Source organism: Sciurus vulgaris (assembly GCF_902686455.1).
Source record: "Sciurus vulgaris genome assembly, chromosome: 8".
Lineage (NCBI taxonomy): Eukaryota > Metazoa > Chordata > Mammalia > Rodentia > Sciuridae > Sciurus > Sciurus vulgaris.
The window spans coordinates 110,370,255-110,390,626 of record NC_136468.1 but is presented as its reverse complement, the minus strand read 5'-3'; the positions used below and the strand labels follow the sequence as shown (position 1 = coordinate 110,390,626).

The 20,372-nt window shown below is 42.5% G+C and overlaps 1 protein-coding gene across 6 annotated transcripts in view; it reads left to right on the top strand.

Annotated features, from left to right (window-relative positions):
* Window positions 1-15,946, top strand: part of GRB10 (growth factor receptor bound protein 10) — a 198,281-nt gene extending 182,335 nt beyond the window's left edge. For all 6 annotated transcript variants that reach the window (XM_079150330.1, XM_079150331.1, XM_079150329.1 and 3 more), the window contains 6 exons: window positions 93-170; window positions 1,139-1,255; window positions 2,124-2,190; window positions 2,403-2,490; window positions 10,647-10,740; window positions 12,855-15,946. In XM_079150330.1, the coding sequence (XP_079006456.1) occupies window positions 93-170; window positions 1,139-1,255; window positions 2,124-2,190; window positions 2,403-2,490; window positions 10,647-10,740; window positions 12,855-13,001 (591 nt within the window). In that variant the 3' untranslated portion in view covers window positions 13,002-15,946. The remainder of the gene's footprint in view (window positions 1-92; window positions 171-1,138; window positions 1,256-2,123; window positions 2,191-2,402; window positions 2,491-10,646; window positions 10,741-12,854) is intronic.
* Window positions 15,947-20,372: the final 4,426 nt, after the last annotated feature.

The window sequence follows — 20,372 nt, the reverse complement described above, 5'->3', positions numbered from 1 at the left end:
CATTGCCCTTCCCAGCCTTGGCATTTGCCATACGCTGGGACCTTGGGGGCTCCTGGTACCCTCCTGGTGCTGACTGTGGTCTTTCTCTTCAGTATGGAATGCTTCTCTACCAGAACTACCGCATCCCGCAACAGAGGAAAGCCTTGCTGTCTCCATTCTCCACACCAGTGGTAAGTACATTGCTGGCTTATCCTAGAAAGGGGCCTTTTAAGAACTGCTGCTGAGTCTCCATGTATTGTGGACATCCCATTTCACATGGGGTGGCAAGGGAAGTTCCAGAAAGAGTGTTCACATTCCAAGGAAGCCAGTATGTTTCATGCATTCCATTTTCCAGAACGTGAATTTTGTACTCTCAATATCATGCCTTCAGGGAGGAAATTTCTCTACCATTCTTCTTCCCTACCTGTATCTCAACTCAAGCTTATTTAGATAAATTACTTCATGTACTTAACAATATCAGTAGCAACTTCCAGCTCTATAGGAGCATCCTTTTCTGCCTCGAGTTTTGTTTCTTCAAGTCATAGGACTCATAGGTGCTGTTGTCCATTATGGTGAAATCATTCTCTGGTTAGAAGTTAGAGATCATTATTACTCCTTTTGTATCTTCAGTGTGTACTTTACTTCCCAGAGACACAGAAACATGCCATGGCCTCAAAATATGATCTTAAATATCCTTCATTTTCTATTCTTTTGAAATGGCAAATGATTCCACCAAGAGACCAGTGTTTCTTTCCCCGAGCTAATGTATCTGAGGAGGAACTCTGTGGTTGAGGACTAGGCTCACCCTGTGTTTCCATGCCTTTGATATATATGTTTTAGTACAGATTAGGAAACCAGTAAAGGGCAACACAGTCCAAAACCTATTGGTGCCAGGTGACCTTGCCAGCAGACTTTGACTACTATGAGAAAATGGGATCATTTTTTATTCTTAAGAAAAACCAAAGCCATTTCTAGCCCAAGGTCTCTCTGAATTTTCAACCTGAATAAGTGGATCTTTATTCTGAATCAGGGATTTAGAGGTGGAGGAGGGGGCACCCTTTTCTGGCTATCTTTATGATCATTTCATGCCAGAATTTCCCTCTATACTGCTGTGGCTGATTTCCTTGCTTCTTACAAACTTGTTGCTTTTTCTTTCCAGCGCAGTGTCTCTGAGAACTCCCTCGTGGCAATGGATTTTTCTGGGCAAACAGGAAGAGTGATAGAGAATCCGGCTGAAGCCCAGAGTGCTGCCCTGGAAGAGGGCCATGCCTGGCGGGTAAGATCATGACCCCAGTCCAGCCAGAATAGGCTCCCTTGCAGGTGGTAGTCCCCCTTCATTTGCTCTTTTCCCAAAAGAATGGCTCTGTGGTGTTGCCAAGTTGGAGGATGCTTGTGAGCAACTAACTGCAGGAAGCAGTTGACCCTCTGGGTCCTCCATACTTCCGGTACCCAGCCAGTCCCAACTGCCTCCCTGTCCATGGGATCCCTTGAAAGGGGCAGGAGGAGAACAGAACCTTGTATCTCTTTGGCTCATGGGCAGAACTCTTCTTATTGATGAATTTTTAGCAGCTGCCTATGTAGGGCACAGAGCCATGCCTGAATGAGGCCAGTGGGCATTCCGGGGGGGTGGCTATATCCAAACAGTTCCTTTACCTTTGAGGCTCAAGTTCTAAATCTCCAGATGGGAAGAATCTCACCCATCTTTCAGCTGAGACTCTAAAGACCATGTGCAAAATATGAGTCCAGGGCCCTGGCTTAGAAAGCATTCCCATTATAGAGTGTGGGTAAAAGGAGAAAGTTCCAAAGCATGGGGACTCTCGAGACCAGTGTTTTGAGAACTGCCTGAGTTGACCCAAGTTCATGCTTTTCTGCTAAGATTTTTCAGGATTTCCATTGTATGTCTTCTGTGTGCGAATCAAGTGTCTCTGCTTCAATACTGGGATGGCTGGAAATGCACCAGTATGTTTTTGGTTTTGTTTTTAATCACCACTGTGATCCACATGTTCTTTATCCTCAGTGGTCAGACAGGGGTTTCACATGATGCCTGGGATACTGACCAGCCTCCTGCCCTGAGGTGGGAAGCCAGGTGACTTAATGTGCAGCTGCTGTTGTCATGAGTGCTAACCTGGGCATTTCTTTTGCAGAAGAGAAGCATGAGGATGAATATCCTGGGTAGCCAAAGTCCCCTTCATCCTTCTACCCTGAGTACAGGTAAACATAATAAGTTGCTTGATATTGTTGAATATAAAGAAAATTGAACAGTCCTCACCCTCTCCCCCAACCCCACCCTGAACTTCACATCATTGCTCAGGCCTAGAATGCACCACAGAGGGGCAGCTGTGGGAGTCAGGGCTCTTGGTTATGCTCTCAGGGAAGCCACTGAGCAGAGATGCCACTTCTTCACCTCCTCTCTTCGCCCACAGTGATTCACAGAACACAGCACTGGTTTCATGGGAGAATCACCAGGGAGGAATCGCACAGGATCATTAAACAGCAAGGCCTTGTGGATGGGTAAGGGATCTCCACTGATAAGAGCTGTTGTCTGTTGAGGTCTCATTTTGCTGGGTGTATATTGTTTCTCAAACATCTCTGTAGGGTAGGCAGTAGTTTTATCCTCATTTTAAAGAGGAGAAAATCGTAAGCTCAGATATTGTAGGAGTTGTGCAAGGCTAGCCCAGTTAGTAAGGGGCAGAGGGAGCTTCTAACCCAAATCTGTCTAGATTATATCTAGAATTTTCCTTTACCACTTAAATGAAGTTTAAGTAGGTAAAGAATGCAAAGTTAATTATTTTTACTCTCTTGGTAAGTGGAAAAATGGGAAAAAACTGTTTTTGTCTGCACCTTTCCATTTATGCATATTGTCGTTACCTTTATGTGAGAACAAAAAGCTTCCTTTTGTGGGGGTGGGGTGCGATGGGGGCGTATTGGGGATTGATTCTAGGGCCTTGTGCTTGCTAGACCCTAGAATCATTCTACCACTGAGCTACATCCCCATCTCAACAAACAGCTTCAAAGAGCTGATACCACAAAGAGATATCATGTCTCATGATTGTGGTTGGCTGTTCTTACCTGGGCCAGCTCAGCTGGGCTGGGTGATCGAAAGTGGCTTTGCTCTTGTGTGCATGGCAGAGTGGGGCTGTTGACTGGAGTGACTGGATACTTGTTTGCAGCAGTTTAGGCTAGAGTCATTGACATCATGGCTGGCACAGGGCTCCCAGAACCAGCAAGGGAGGCTGATCCCCAGTACACAAGCACTTCTCAGGTTTCTGTCACATCTGCTATTGTCCCAATGGCAAAAACAAACTGCACCCCTCCCCCAGGCCATGCTCAGCTCCACCATGGGAAGGGTCTACTTGAGGCAGGGGAGCAGGTATGCATGAACAGTTACGGGCAGTCACTGCAGCAGACTGATACTGCAGAGCCACCAGAAAGAGATTCAGGCAGGTTTTCCTCCTTGTCAGAGTTAGTGAGATGCCATAAGTCTATTTTCTTGGTAGGGTGGCCCCACACACAATCTCTCTCTCTCCTAAAAGCACTAGTTCTTCAAACTTCTAAATTCTTAAGAGCAATCCATTTATCAATTCGTCCTTCATTTTATACAAAGTTTTAATAAGTAAAATTTCAAATTTTTATCAGAGAGAAGAGTATCATGAATCCCCATTTTCTCAATGCCCAGCTCTAGCAATTGACCAACCCTGTTCACATTATCTCCTTCCTTATTTTCTTCTTTACCTTTTCCTTCCCTCCTCTTCCTTCTCTTCCTCACTTTATTTTAGAGAAAAATCTCGAATATTCTGTTTTTACTAGTACGTATAGTTCAGTGCATATCTCTTAAAAAATAGCCCCCACTCTGTTTTTTGGTACTGGGGATTGAACTCAGGGGCACTTAACCACTGGTCCACATCCCCATCCCTTTTTCTTTGTATTTTATTTTGAGACAGGGCCTCCCTAAGTTGCTGAGGCTGGCTTTGAACTCAAGTTCCTCCTACCTCAGCCTCCCAAGCTCCTGGGGTTGCAGGCATGTACCACTGTGTCAGCCCCTTTGTTAGACTTAATATCATTATTACACTTGACAAAATAAACAAGAATTCCTGTCATCTAAAATGTAATCCATCTTCAAATTTTCCCCACTGTCACAATAAATAAATAAATAAATAAATGAGTAGTTTAATTAAATCTGAATCCACAAATGGCATTGGTTGATGTATCACTTAAGTCTCCTGGAATGCATAATAATCTCTCACCACCCCAGTTTTTTCCCTTTTCTTTTTCATATCTCTTGTTCATTGAAGAACTGCATTCGTAATTGCATGCTTGCAATTTCCTTCCTTGTGTTCTGTCACACTGTTCTGGGAACATGATGGTCAGAGACTGATCAGATGCAGATTGATTTGGGAACCGAGAGGCCTTCAGGGCTGGTGCTATGGAGACACATGAAGCTGGGCAATCCTGCTCAGTCGTGGCAGGATTGAGAAATGGCTGCCGATATTGTTTGGAGTCTTCCCTGATGGTCTCATCCTTATCTACCTAGTGGTTTAAGCCATTGGGTAATTTGGCCAAGTTCAGCCTTCCACTGAAGATCCAAAATCTTTTTCTAGGTCTGTTATTCGTTCATCACTTCTTAGGTGGAATTCTTTCTTTCCTCAGAGATTCAGTTTCCTGGAAAATGTAACTAACTAAATGCTTAGTTTCCCCCTTTAATTTGTCAGTTTCAGAGGAATGAGTTGGTGTTCTGCCACTGACATTAGCTTCTGTGTGTTTCTTACAGATCACTGAGTTTAGATCTTCTATGTTTCGTTTATTTCCATCAAAACTCCTCAGTGCTCCGTTTGCTCCACGTTGCCCATTGGGCCCCTCTTACGTTGGTTTCTAAGTTCTTTTGACTTCACACTATTAGCATTTTGTTTCAGGAGAGACAAGGTGTATCAAGCTCAAATAGTGCAGTCATCTTAGGAGCTTTGACTTCTTAGTGGGAAATAGCTTCCTTTAGGTCTTCTCAGTAGACAGAGCTAGAATACAACCCAGGGCCATGTCATGCAGGGTAAGCTCTCTACCACTGATCTACAATCCTACCCCTGGGCTTTTTTAAAATCAAAAAATAAATTGTGAATTCACATTGATACTGCCAATTTAAATTCAATATTATGGGACTTTTTCTTCTCTAATTTGTTTTTTTTTTTTATTCTGAAGATCTTGGTTACTAATGGTATTAACTTGATTATTTGTATATATCTTGTATATTACTTCTATATATCTTTATCTGTATGTAGATGCATCAAAATTGAATATTTTCATATCTTGAAAATATTAATTCTGATACTAATTTAGCCAAATTCCAGATTTGAGTTGTCTTTGCAGTCCTTTTTATCCTTAAATTACATTAAAATACAGTGCTTGAAGTCACTTAAAGTAATTCTTCTCTGTGCCTCTTCTATCAAACTATTGTGGGTTTGTTTGTTCCTTTTGATATTTGGTGTTTACAAATGGATCTAATTTGTTTCATGTTAGATTGAAAGGCAATATTTAAATTATGTAAAAACATTTCCATGGTTCTAAAATCCAAACTATAAATAAGGCACATTCCCTATCAGCTCTACACCCTACACATCCCTGCAATAGTTAACCATTTTATTAATGTGTGTTTTTGTTTTGTTTTTTTTTTGGTACCGAGGATTTAACCCAGAGGTGCTTTACCTCTGAATCACATTCCCAGTCCTATTTATCTTTTATTTTGAGATAGGGTCTCACTAAGTTGCTAAGTTGCTGAGGCGGGCCTCACACTTGTGATCCTCCTGCCTCAACCTCCCACATCACTAGGAGTATAAGCATGTGCCACCATGCCCAGTTATTGTTTGTTTTTAAAAAGTATAAGCAAAATGTGTTTGTATGTGTGTGCATGAGGCCCCTTTTAAACAAAATTGGTAAATCATAAATACCATCTTGCACATGATTAGTCAGCTTTTTCAACTCTGTGAACAAAAGACCTGGAAAGAACAAGGTAGAGAAGGAAAAGTTTATTTGGGACTCATTTTCAGAGGTCTCAGTCCATAGATGGCCAACTCCATTGCTCTGGGCCCGGAGATGAGGCAAATATCAAGGCAAAGGGCTTGGCAGAAGAAAGCAACAAGGAAGGAAAGAAAACTGTGCTCACCAGGGACAAAATACGTATATATATCCCGAAGGCATATCCACAGTGACCCACCTCCTCCAGCTACACCCTACCTTCCTACAGTTACTACCCAGTTAATCCCTACCAGGGGATTAATGCACTGATCAAGTTAAAACTCTCCTAACCCAATCATTGCACCTCTAAACTTTCTTGCATTGTCTCATACCTGAACTTTTGGGGGATATCTCATATCTAAACCATAACACATTTTTCTTCTCTCTGCCCTGAGAATTGTCCCATAGCAGCATATGGAAATCTTCCTCATTTCTTTTCCATTCTCAGGTTCTTTTATATGTACATAGAACATCATTTTTTTTTCCCAGCCAGTCCCCTATGTTGTGACAAACAGTGCTATGTCATTTCATAATTTTACTGGTGTCTCTTTGCTGGCGAGTTCTTCACAATGGGATTGTTGGGTGGAAGGCTTACATAATATTGTGAAGTAGCTCTCAGTTCTCCTCTGCAGGGTTTGTGTCACATGGTCATCCCAGCAGAAACATATGAGTGACTGTTTTCCCATCGCCGCCTCCATCAGAGAGTAAAGTTATAATTTGCACTTCTCTCATAAAGCAGACGGAGCCTCTTTCCTTGTGCTTAAGAACTGTTTGGATTTCTTCCTCTTTTTTGGTGTTTTGAGCTATTTATACCTTATATCCATTTTTCTAATCTGTTTTTTTAAAATTGAGAATACTATATTTTTCTTACTCTTAAATCATAGAGTTCATTCATATTATTTTCTAATACTGGTATTGTTTCCATTCATCCTTGCTTTCTTCTTTCATTATCTATTTCTTTCCTTATTCATTAATTTTTCTTTTTATTATTATTACATGTATTATATATTATTATAATTACTATTATCATCATTAGATTCCAGATGGATTTGGACTTTATATTTATATATTGTGTAAAGAATGGGTCTCATTTTGTTTCCCAGATAGCTGTTTGTATAATTATTCCAAAGCTAATTATCTTAGGTAATTAATAATAAGTAATCACCTGTATCATGGAGCAGTCTCTTTTAAACCATTAGAAATAACTCTGTTCTTAAATATAAAAAAGTATACTTCTCTAAAGTTACTGGCATGCTTAAGGAGAGAAAAGCCTAATATTTGAAACTTCTGTGGCATTATTAAATTTAGGGATAGGTGTGTATTTTCTTGTGCCCATTTATAGCTGTGAACCCCGTTCATCTGTGGGCCTCTGAATGTTGTAGGCTTGTCTTAGTTAACCATAGTGTCTGTGGGGTTCATTAAGGAGGCTGAGTTAGTTCACATGCCAGGTAACATCAGGTAGTGAAGGCTGCATAGGAGGCTCGCTGTGGTGCTGTGGCCAAAAAGCCATGTCCCTCCCCACTCCTGTCCTCCCCGAAACCCAGGGCAGTGACAGGGTGTCTGCCTCCCCAAGGAGCAGGACTGCCTGAGTCTCAGGGAGGAGGGTGTGGGGGTATGTGTTTTTCGAAGGAGTTTCCCAAGTGATAATGAGGTAAGACCCACCTTGGCCCCCTCTGACAGGTGAGGGGGTGTGCCCATGTGACCAGGTAGACAGCTGCACTCAAGTGTGTGTCTGTGTTCTTTTATCTTTTCCCATCCATGTTTATCTTTCAGCTTTTCCTGGTATGAAATCCCAGCTGGTGACATTTCCAGCCTTTCTTCCAAACCTTTAAGGAGATAGGAGCTACACCTCTGACTTCCTTCCCAGATAAACCCTTGTTGTGGCATCTGTCTCATTTATAATGTGCTTCCTGGCATCCTTGCTGGCACTAAGGTTGTCATGTCCAGCTCAGACGTCAGGCCACAGGAGCATTGGCCAAACACAGATGTGCAGATAATGGACTGGTCCAGCTTTGACGCAGGGATGGCTCATCTGTGGTTCCTAGGTTTAGGGAAGAAGTATGTTTCAGACGATCTTTCTCTAATCTTTACTGACCCCTGCAGAGATAATGAAGGCAAATCAATTTGGAGTGTCAAACAATGAAAAGAAAATAACTCTGAAAGACAGTGCAAGAACAGCTAAGGTTCGAGAGGGATATTTCCTATTGCTTTAGCCTGAAGTGATATGTGGAGTTCGAGAGCAGGGCCAGAAAGAGATATCAAAGCCTTACGTGACTCCAGAAATGTTCCTGAGGTCCCTGGCAGCCTCCCCATGCGTGGCCAAGCATGCCTGTATGTGCATGTACCAGCTCTTTTGCCCACCAGTCCTGCACCGAGCTCACTGCCAGGTTCCTTCCTGTCTTGCTATCCATTCCAGAAGCTTCGGGAGAAGGAGTTTTTCAAGGACAAATCTGGCTCTATCCACTCCTCTGCCAGCCCTCTCAGGATATAAGGATACCTCCTCTCTCCCACCCCTCACACTCTTGCTATGACAAGCAGCCCCCATGCTGCCTGTCTGCCTCAAACTGAGGGACAGAGATGGTGTGTCTGCTGCCTGCTCCTCTCGGGTGATCATCCCACTCCAGAATGAACAGGCACAGGTCGTGTACATGTTCGTCTGTAGTTTTCTGTCTGTGGAAGGAAACAGGTAGTCATGTAACAGAGAAAAGGGCAGCCCTTTCTTTTCCTCAGATTAGATCTTGAACTTCTACCATCTCACCATGTTTTATTGGGATGATACGACTCTGGGAAAAGAAGAGGGATCTGTGAGTAGGCAAAGGAGACAGATGTGCATGGCCACCCAGGAGAAGACCCAGAGCTCCCTGTTCTCTCTCTTCCTGTGGAGCATGTTCTGCAACTGGGGGACCCCTGGTTCTTAGCACTGTTTCTTCCAGCCTGACTGGGCTAAACCATGGAATTCAGATCTGAGCATTGTTTCCCAAAGGATATTCTGCAAACTGCTGTGTAAAACGGGGATTATATAGTTAGGTAAGACTGGGTCACTCTTTGTGGTAGAGCCCTTTAGAGACTCAAGATGAGTATTTGCATTTTAAAAATTTTGAGAAGTCCTGGGTTGAAATTGACATATAAATATGTGCATTTTAAAAGCTCTGAGAAGTACTATAGAAAAAAGCAATCAGTTTTATCTTTCAAATAGGGATTTTTCCAGTTCCGTTTAGCTGCTTTTCCATCTTAGCATTATAATCTATAAACTGGAGATTTTTCAGGTTAGATTTGTTCATGGCAAAGTGGTGATTCCATGCTTCTTTGTCCTATTCCTTTATTATTATATTTTGAAATAATTTCAAGGTTGTAGAAAAGTCACAAAAATAATGCAATGATCTGGTACACACTTCACCCAGATACCCCACTTATTAGTGTAGTGGTACATTAGCTTTATCATTTTTTTCCTGTAATATTTTCCCCCAAACCATCTGAGAGCAAGTTGTAGCTTGATGTCCCCTTAGTCCTAATTATTTTAGTGTGAAATTTCTGTAAACAAGTACTTTTCTAACATAACCACAGAGCAATTATAAAATCGGGAAATTAACTTCGGTGCAGTTGTATTATCTACTCTGTACACTGATCCAAATTTTAATTCTCCTGATTGTGTCCTTTTTAGTAAAAGGTGGGGGGGACATCATAATCCTGGATAGTCTCATATTCCAGAAAGTGTCTGTATAATCTTGACCTTGTCATAAGTGAAAGCCACTTCTCAGGAACGTGTCTCCTTTTGCACTAGACTGTGTACCAGGGACTAGGGTAGGAATTTGCATGTTGGGTGGGAACACCCAAGAAAACGATGTGGTGTCTTCAGCACGTCCTATCAGGAAGCATTTGAGGTCCGTTTGCCTTGTTCCTGGTAGAAGCAATTTGAACAATTGATGAATACACTCTTAACGTGGCTCTGTTCTGTTTTCCCTTTTCTGTAATGTTTTCCCACATCAGGAGCCAGACACTCTGAGATTATGCAAAAGTTCTGTTTCTCATCAGACTTTTGTCTGCTGGTTTTAGAATCATCGAAGGTCTTCTTAACAGTTGTTACTGTGGTAGTTGCCAAATGGTAGTTTTTCAGTCCTTCAGTCCTTGGTATGCTCCTCCAAGTTGAAGCTTTTCTTTCTCTCCGTTAGTTTTTGTATACATTTGTTTCTGACACGTATGGATTTGTGAATTCCTGTTATATGTTATAGATTATAATCCAGTGATCTGTGATTTATTTAGTCAACCTGCCCCCTGTGTCATTTGGACCTGTCCCCACAATTCTTTGAGCACTTTCTGACTTTCCAGCACAAGATGTTCCAGCTTCATCTTGCAGTTTCCCAGCCTTAGCCCTGGAGTCAGTCACATTCCTAAGGATCCCTGCTTTCTTTCAATGAAAAATGACATTTCAAATGACCATGTGGGTGCTGTGGCTGCTGTTGCCCCTCAAAGCCACTTGGATGCCAAAGAACTAAAGCATCAGGGTTTCAAGTCCATGTTATCGAACAAGACTAGGAGGTGTGTCTGTGCGTGTGCGTGTGCGTGCGTGCGTGCGTGCGTGTGTGTGTGTGTGTGTGTTTGTGTGTGTGTGTAGTTTGGGATTTTAAACATCATTCACAATCCATTGCTGATTTTCCACCCCCCAGGCTTTTCCTCCTCCGTGACAGTCAGAGTAATCCAAAGGCATTTGTACTCACACTGTGTCACCACCAGAAGATTAAAAACTTCCAGATCCTACCTGTAAGTAGTAACATTTCTATACCAAGTCTTACTTTTGGGTTCTCTAGCTTTAGTTTTCATGCAGTTTTCAAGTTATAAACTAACTAGAGATGGTTGAATAATACGCAGTTTCAAGCTCACAGGTAAGCAACTTGCAAGAGTTTCTGTAGAGGTTTGTTTTTCAAACTTAGGACATTTTTCCTACAAATGATGGAAGTGTTGATCCTGTGCTGAGGCTTCCCATGCACCTTTTAGCTTATAGGTATAACTTAAGGGCTGCGTGACTGGGAGGATCAGGGTCAGCATATAGGAGGATGTGGGGGATGACAAGGACCAAAGAGCAAGATGACCCTGAGCACAAGTATGTAGAAAACAAGAGGCAAACAGCAGGTTTGGTCCTTCATCACTTGCATCTAAGGAATTATCTAATTTGTGCTGGTGTGTTGTGGGGCTCCTCATGAAACTCGCAGAAAAACTCACTCATGGTCAAGTGCCCCTCCAAAGAGAAACTGTTCCTCCTTGCACCTGTCTCTCAGATCAGAAAATAGATTCTACCTTTGAACTCTCCACCACATCATTACAGAGGGCCTTTTGTTATTGTTGCTTTAACAAAGCAATTATTGTTATACTTTCTAATGTACTTTAACTCTCCTTTCAGTAAGCCAAAGTTTAAATTCTAGTTCATGATTTTTGTGTTATATTAGCACTTCCAGGAACTCAGTTTAGGTGGGGTACGATACACATCAAATGCTTTACATAGTAAATTGATCAATTCTGGAGATAAGGATAACTTCCATAAAATGTCTTCTGTGGAACCTAAACCCCAGGAAACCTTTTGCAGAAGAAGGTGACCACACTTGATCCTCTTGGAGACTCAGGTGAACAAAGAAGAAGTCCCTAGAAGGCTTGGAAAGTAATTAAATGCATCCATTTCACATGATTGAGCCTAGGGTTTTCTGAAAATATTAACCCTAAACTTCACTACAGTCTCAATAGTAGTGTAATTATAGGAAGCCCAGGGCTGGTAAGGAAGGAGAAGGCTATCTTGGTTTCCTTTTGTGAAGTACAAGAAGCAACATGCTCTGAGGCACTTTCCATTCTTGCTTCCCACTAAATTCTGATGTACGCATTTTATAGATGAGAAAAACGAGCATTTGCCCTGCACCACACAAGGGGAAAGGAACAGAATCTGGGACTGAATTCCCACTTCTCAGGTTCCACCAAACATTATATGCACAGAATTATCATTCAAGAGAAAGTGCTTCATTTGTAATTCTTTTTTTTTTCCCCGCTGCATTATCTTTTGATGCAGATGTTAGAATTTTCTCCACTTAAAATATAAAATGAAAAGGTCTTCCATGGTGAGCAAAGTACATAATGCCATTCTCCCAAATAATCTCAAAGAGGAATAACAATTTGGGACTTAGAAGATTTCAGCCTCTGAACTTGAAAACAAGCCACAGGATGTATGTTTGGCTCTAGCACTACTTTCAAGTTAAGAAGTGATTCTAAGTTCATTAATCAACCAAGGTTTAAAGCTTCCATTGTCCATGTGAACAGGGTAGTGTGACTTTTCTGTTCAACCCAGTACTGCAGTCATTAGATTTAAAACTTACTGAGTTGAAGCAGATGTTAAGAATCTAGTTCTTTCTTAGAGATATTGTAGAATTCCTGCTTTAGATACCAAATAGTCCAGGAGCTGGGAAAGTTGTTTTACCTATATGATGTTATTAAAATAATGCAACAAGTGCTTCATAATGGAGCAAAAAGAACTTGAGAGCTTAAAGGTTGCCTGTGTCCCATTGTAGATACTTACTAGTCAACTGGTAAACCTGACCTCATGAGCAGGGTGAGCTTGGAGCTGTTCCACGCCCTTCCCCCTTGACCTCTTTGGGGAGCAGAGGAGCCATCCCTGCTAGTTGGCCTTAGCCCCCTGCCCAGCATCATTCACCTAGCCACATGGCAGCTCCCAGCACAGATGCGTGCTCCCCCACCTTGGTAAACTCTGAGTTTTCTAGCCAACCTTGCAGATTCCCTGTGTGTCCCTTTGGAATCCAGAGCTACTCACCATGGGCCCAGGTTCTCCCCAACATCTTATCTTCTAACTTGGCAAGTGTCGTTTTGTGTCCCTCCAGTTCGAGGATGAAGGGCAGACCTTCTTCACTCTAGACGATGGGAACACCAAATTCTCTGACCTGATTCAGCTGGTCGACTTCTACCAGCTCAACAAAGGAGTGCTGCCTTGCAAATTGAAGCACCACTGCATCCGAGTGGCCTTATGACCTCAGACATCCTCTCAGCGGAAGACGGGAGGAGGTGAACACTGGAACGAAGAAGAGGTCTAAACGAGGGATGAGAATGTACATCTTCCGCACCTTGGGACTGAGAGCAACATGGGTTCGTTTGGTGCCAGCCAACCAAGATCGACTAGTTTGTTGGACTTTGCAAAGATTTGCTGCTGTGGATCCAGCCAGATTGCCTCCTTCTGCGTCGGCCAAATCAGGGAGGGTGTGAGAGATCCAGCACAAGTCTGAGAATAAACTGGAATGATCATCCTTGGCTGGACCACTTTAGGAACAAGAACCGAAGAGAAATTGGAAATGAACTCTTGCCCTGGAATAATCTTGACAATTAAAACTGATATGTTTACTTTTTTTGTATTGATCACTTTTTTGCACTCCTTTGTTGTCAATATTGTATTCAGCCTATGGTAGGAGGGGATGTGGCTTTTCAACTCATATGAGACGGAAAGTTTCGAATTGGTGACTTCAGACTGCAAATTGGTCCCCAAAGATATCTAGAGGGTGACCTCCACCCTCTACAGGTTGCCACAGTATGGATTTGGCTCCCAAATTACAAAAACCACCCCCAGCCCTTCCCAGTATACTTGAAAAGCTTTTTTTTAAAAAAACAAAAACAAAAACAAAACTAAAAGGTGTCAACTGTGGTCAGCATTTGGCATGTTTTGTGGACTCAGTCGAGCTACCACAGTCTGTTAATCATTGCTCTCTGCGTAGATGTCTGATCCTTTTGTTAGTAGCGTGTCTAGTTCTCCACAGTGCAGGAGACTTTATTACGTTGGAAACCCCACTATTCCCCAACACAGCACAGCTGCATGACCTCGCCTCTGGATTGGTGTAAGACTGCCTTCTTGGGACACACCTGGTACCCATCATTTGCTGGTGGTGGATGTCACATAGTCCACCTGGGGTACCATCAGTCTCACATTTTTGCAGCCATCAGCTGTTCTAGAATGATCACTGCTTTGGCCACCTGCAGTGGCCTGGGTCATTTCATGACTGATCTCCCTTGGGGAATTAAAGGATCTAAAACGAACACGATACCTGGTGGCCTTTGTGCTGGGTCCTGTGGGTTTCCATGGTGATAAAGAAAAGCAACTGCTGCAGAGGGCTCAGGCGCAGGTTGGCATTTCAAGGTCTTTGCTTGATGAACCTCTGCATCCTGCTGAAAACCCCCATAAGCCAGCAGATGTGGAGCGGCCAGAGGCGCCTCCTCTGATGGCTTAGGGGCAGAAGTACCTCACAGTGGTTGTGGACAATGGGGAGTTTAGCAACAGGACACTTGCTTCCCACTCAAAGAGACAGTCAGATGGTGGCTTGAGTTGTTACACAGTCCCCTGTACCCCATAGCAGACCCTTTGCGTGTCCCCTTTGCTGAGTTGTCAGGTGTGAAGGTGGCTATTTCTTGACGCTTGACCCCCGCAACACCAACTGAACTCCCTTGAAAAGCATGCAGACTACTGTGGTGAGCAGAAAGCTTTCTTTTCTAAGACAATGCCCAACAGGCTCCTCTGATCTGTGCTAGCCACTGGATTGTTCCAGATGCGACCCACTGAAGTGCTCCCTGAGGAACCGCTTCTCTCTGCCCTTCTGTTGACGTGCGTAGTTCAGGAGACGTGTGATGTGCTTCAGTGTGGCAGATCGGCTGCAAGTCGGTCTACAGGATAGAAACACTGTATTTTGGTTTACAGACCACACTCCATCCGTTTCCATGAGATGTCTGCTTACACAAGTGAAGCATTTCTTTAGTAAAACACGTTTTTAACCATCAATGCTCTATTGCATTTCCTTCTTTGGCAGCCAGTTCATCAAACAATTGACAGTGAGGTAATTTCTCAAGTTCATGCCTAGCATCATGCTTTTACTGATCTCCACGTTAGGGACGGTTACTTCAGTTTGACTGTTGTACCTTCTTTCTCTTCGCTGGTTTGCGGTAAAACCTTAAAGAACAACAACAAGCAGCAATTCTAGGATTTCAATTTTCTGTTTATGTAGACCAGTCCCCATCGTGCATCATCCCTCTCTTATGCCTCTCCATAGACAGCTAGGATGTGCAGTATTTCATATTTATAAGTATGCGTTTTATTTAAAAGGAGAATAAAAGCTTGACTCTGATTCATAATTTTGTATGTAGCTGGTTTGACGCAGTCTTTTGTACTTCCCCAGCCGAAGTGAATTGTTGGAGGCTGCTGTAAACCGCCTCGTGCGGCTGCAGACTTCCAAAGGCCCCTGGCTCGCCCGCCTTTACGCAGGTAGCTGGGAATTCCATCTGAAAACAGCAAGTTCCTTGAGCCGTGGGCGTCTAGCCCCCAAGCCAGGGACTGAAGGACATTTGACTTTTATTTTTGTATTTAATTGACATGAATGTAAAGGGGACAGCTCAGGGTTGTTTTGGAGCCTGTTGACTTTTTAATCTCTGCCTGTGATTTTCTTTTCTAAATGAGAACTCCATGTAGCAACCTGGACTAAGTCGAGAAGGAAAACGCCAAATGCTTTGGGTATTAGAGTTTAATAGGTAAGCTCTGTTCCATTAGGTGTTAGAGTTCCAGAACGTGTTTTTGTTTGCTAAACCTTGAAGAAACATGTGCCTCAGCTTAGATGTTTTGTCTTCTCCTTTCTGCACTTAATACCTGACAATTTGACTGATCCTTGCGCCTTTCTGAGGGCGGGACTAGCTCATCGTAGATTTGTGGTGTCATAGTGCAAATTGCAGTGACCATAAAATGTCCTGACGTGTGAACGTTTTCAGGGAATGCAGAAGGTGTTAATTAAGAGACAAAACCTTTACTCCATGTGCTTTGCTTCATTCTGTACATAGCTCTTTGGCTCGTGAACCTAATTGTAAACTTTCAGGTATTTTTGTACAAATAAGGGACTGATGTTCTGGTTCTTGTAATTAGAAATAAACATTAATACAGTGTTCTTCATTTTCTGTTGTTTGTAATGTCTCTCTGTATTTAAAACACTAGCTGGGTATCCACTAAAAACCTTTGGAAATGATGTACAGTAGTAAAAATGGGCTTCTTGCCACTAGTTAGGTGCTGGCACAAGGAATTGGTAGCACTTTGGAACGTGTCCTGTGCAAGTTTGCTGAGCCTTGAGGAAATGTAGGATTCCAGGTCAGTAATACCAGGACATTCTCAGCCACATGAATCCCAGACTCAGGTTTCAAAGTGAGTCAGTCAAAAGATTTAGCAAATAACCCTCGAAATTCAAACTTCACATTTGACAGTTCCAATAATGCCATTTTTTCCCATAGCAGTGGGACAATTAAAATATCAAGAACTAGGCGTTTTGACACATAATTAGTCATGTAAGAAATTGGCAAAGAGAATGGATGCCCTTTGCTGTCCAGGCCCTCACCTGGGGAAACCCTAATGTACCCATGTCTGACCACTCAGACCTGACTTGCCATCTCATGCCATCTCCCTGCCTTCCCCCAGTCAGCCAGAGAAAAAGTGCATATTATCACATGCCTGCCCGGTGTACTCAGGAAAACACTTGTAGTTTCATTTAGTTTTAGAATCTGAATCCTTGATTTCTGATAGCTCTCCCCAGAAGATAAGCAGACCTTAAAGGCGGAAAGATAATGTTACAACCCTCCTTATGACATAACCAGGTCTCTGTAGAACTCCACAGTTCTGACAAAGAGCCAGAGTGAATGAAGCTCCACTGTGCCCAAGTCTCAAATGCAGACTTGAAAGGTAACACCAAATAACATACTGCAAGCAGCCACCCCAAACACTGATAGGATGAAAAAATGGGGGTCAACATCACTTTAACCTTGGTCTTTCTGCATCTGTCCCAGTCTTATTTATTTATTTATTTGTTTGTTTGTTTGTTTATTTATTTATTTATTGGCAGTTCTGGAGGTGGACCCCAATAGCATTCTACCACTGAGTTACATCCCCAGCCCTTTTTACTTTTTGAGACAGGTTCTTGCTAAGTTGCTGACACTGGCCTGGAACTTATGAGCCTCCTGCCTCAGCCTCCTGAGTCACTGGGATTACAGGAGAGGGCCTCTGTGCCTGGCTCTGAGTGACTAGTGAAATTATAAGAAGGGATTTTTCATTTGTTTTTGTTTAATGAGAAATGAATGTGGTTGTTAAAATATAAAAATATTCACACCTGGTTTCAGAATGGTCAATTCATTCATAGCCCCTTTCATCTTGGAAGTATACCATATTTATAAGAACAGGAGGCAAAAGCGAAAAACCCCCTATAGACAAAGTTGGCCTTCATCTGCCATCCTCAGCTACCATAGAGGAGGTGGGGCTGTTCGCGGAGACCAGGGAGATCTAGCAGAGACTACCAGATGATACAGGAGCCACAGCCACAGATCTCTGCACAGCCAGTAGAGGGCACTTCAAGACAAATGGCACACCCTGAGAGGAAGCTAGTGACCCCTGGTGGAATAGGGAGAAAAAGCACAACTGAGAGTAATAGATGGGTGTCATGTGTCCCCTAGGATATAGTGTGAGCCTTCAATCTGTAGATAGATCCAAGAGATAATATGCATAAAATCCCACTGTAAGTCATGAAAACTTGGTTTCTGGCAGCTTAGTTATAATTAGACAAGCAGATCACCTTCTCTTTGATTACAAATCAGAATCCATAGATGCCCCGCCCCAGGCAGGGGACTCAGGTCCTGCATGGACACCAGGGCCATCCCACATGACAAGCCAAGTCCTTGTCACTACCTTGCTAGAAATCTTATAAGAAATGGAAGAACGACATTCACAGAAGAAAAGCTGAAAAAAGCTCAGGAACATGTTAATATAATTTTTAATTAAGTAAAAAAAATATCATAGGAGTAGCGGGGTTGGCCATAAAAATTGCCTTCTGTAGCTTTCTGTTATCATTGTTTAATTTTCACTTGCTGGCATGACAAATCTTGACCTTTATTTCCATAGAAAGGTATCATCTGTTTATGAAGGGTTTTGATACTATGACCCAGCACATACATATGTGTACATGATCAAAACCAGAGTTTCAGCCGGGCACAGTGGCGCATGCCTATAATCCCAGCGACTCGGGAGGCTGAGGCAGGAGGATCGCGAGTTCAAAGCCAGCCTCAGCAAAAGTGAGGCACTAAGCAACTCAGTGAGACCCTGTCTCTAAATAAAATACAAAATAGGCCTGGGGATGTGGCTCAGTGGTTGAGTGCCCCTGAGTTCAATCCCTGGTACAAAAAAAAAAAAAAAAACAAAAAAAAAAACCAGTTTCAGAAAATAGCATTTCAATTATAAAATGCCATGACCCCTCTTTTCTATTTTATTCTGATCCAGTTTTTATAAATATTGATCATGAAACCTGCAAAACTAATTACATAAGCAATGGATAGGTCAAATCAATTGGAGACCAGTGATTTGAAAAACCCTGATTGGAATACAATAGAGAACCCTGAAATAGACTCACATAAATATAGCCCACTGATTCTTGACAAAGGAACAGAGATGAGAGTCTTCTCATCAAATGGTGCTAGAACAAATGGACATCCACAATCAATCAATCAGTGTATGCTTAGGCCTTACACCCTTCACCAAAATTAGCTCAAAATGGATCACAGACTTCAAAGTTATAAAACTCCTAGAAGATAAGACAACATAAAATCCAGGTGATGTTGGGTTTGATGATGACTTTTTAGATACAACACCAAAGACACAATCTATGGCAGAAAAAAAAAAAAAAAGATGAATCAAACATCATTAAAGTTACAAACTGCAGAAAATTAGTTGACATTCTCATCAGCTTCTAGGCAAAGTGCATGTTATAAGAAAATATTCTGTTGACATTCCTCCTCTATGGATTCAGTCCATAGTAGACACCTCAGGGTGGCCTCATTTCTTTCACCCTGACCTCACCAGTTTCCAGGGTTCCACCTCATTCAGATAAACAGTGGTCTCGGCATGAAGCCCTATCTCCCCTCCCAGGAACCTCCCTAGTGTGCTCACATGAGCCTCTCTGTCATATCTTCACTTACTATATTGCTCCTCCACTACACACATTACTGGGACTGGTCATATGAGAGATGCCCACTTGCTGCCCCTATAGAAGTGTGATCCCAGAGGGGGTGCCAGGAATGCCATCACTGCAGCATGTGCTGCCATCCTCTGCCCTGGATCATAACAAGGTCACCCTATGTTAGCACTTCTCTCCTGGGGGCATGTTGCCCCTAGGAAAAATGCACAATGCTTGGGGACATTCTTGGTTGTCACAACTGAGAACTATCATCTAGTGAACAAAGGCTGGATGCCTTTGAGGTTGAGCATGTAGCATGTTAACATGCTACAATGGCCAGGACTGCCCCCTTCACAGAGCTACCCAGCCCGAATGTCAATCATGCTAGGGTGGTTAATGTTATGTTTGGGCTAAGCGATGCCCAGAGAGCTGGTAAAGCATTACTTTGGGGTGTGTCTGTGAGAGTGTTACTGGAATAGATTAACACTTGAATTTATAGACTGAATAAAGAAGATCCACCCTCACTAATGTGGTGGACATAATCCAATCTGTTGATGGTCAGAAAAGGACAAAATGGAGGGGAAGGTGAATTTGCTCTCTCTGCTTGAGTTGGGCCATCTGTCTTCTCCGGTCTTTGGATTTCAAAGTTCCTGGTTCTTGGACCTTCAGAGTCAGACTGAATTATACTATTGACTTTCCTGGTATTCCAGCCTGCAGAAGGCAGATTGTGGGACTTCCTCCATAATCGCATGAGATAACTGTCCTCTTCTAATCCTAAATGTAGATAGATGAGAGAGAGAGAGAGAGAAAGAGAGAGAGAGAGAGGGATTATTTCCAATTGTTTCCATTTTTCTGCAAAACTCTAATACAGGTCTCAACCTCAAGGTTAAGTTGTATTAGGTTGTATTAGGTTTGTTTCTTTCTTTTGTATTCTAAACCTTCCCATAATTCCCATAAGCCCTACAGCTAATAAGAAGAAAGACAGGAAATGTGAAAAGAGCCACTACTGGGAACAGATGTCATTTCCCATGTAGATTTTTCTATGGGGAGAAAAACTGCTAATCAAAATGACACTACTGGTTATCTTTCTTTTTCTGTTAAGTTTTTAATTGTGAGAACTCGGAAGTGATTTTACCCAATCACATTGCTTCAACACTTTCAACTCATGACATTAATTCCTGTCCACACCTCTCTTCAGCACTCTACATTCATATAATGAAAGGCCCACAGGACGTCTCCACTCAGAAAATATGTGAATTTATCTAAAATTTAATTCCCAAACTGAATTCTTAGTGTTCTTCATCTCCCTTGACCCAGGGCTGATCCCCACTGGTCATGTTCCTCTCAGTCCATGGCTTTCACCATCTTTCCATTGGCTTCATTCCCATGAAG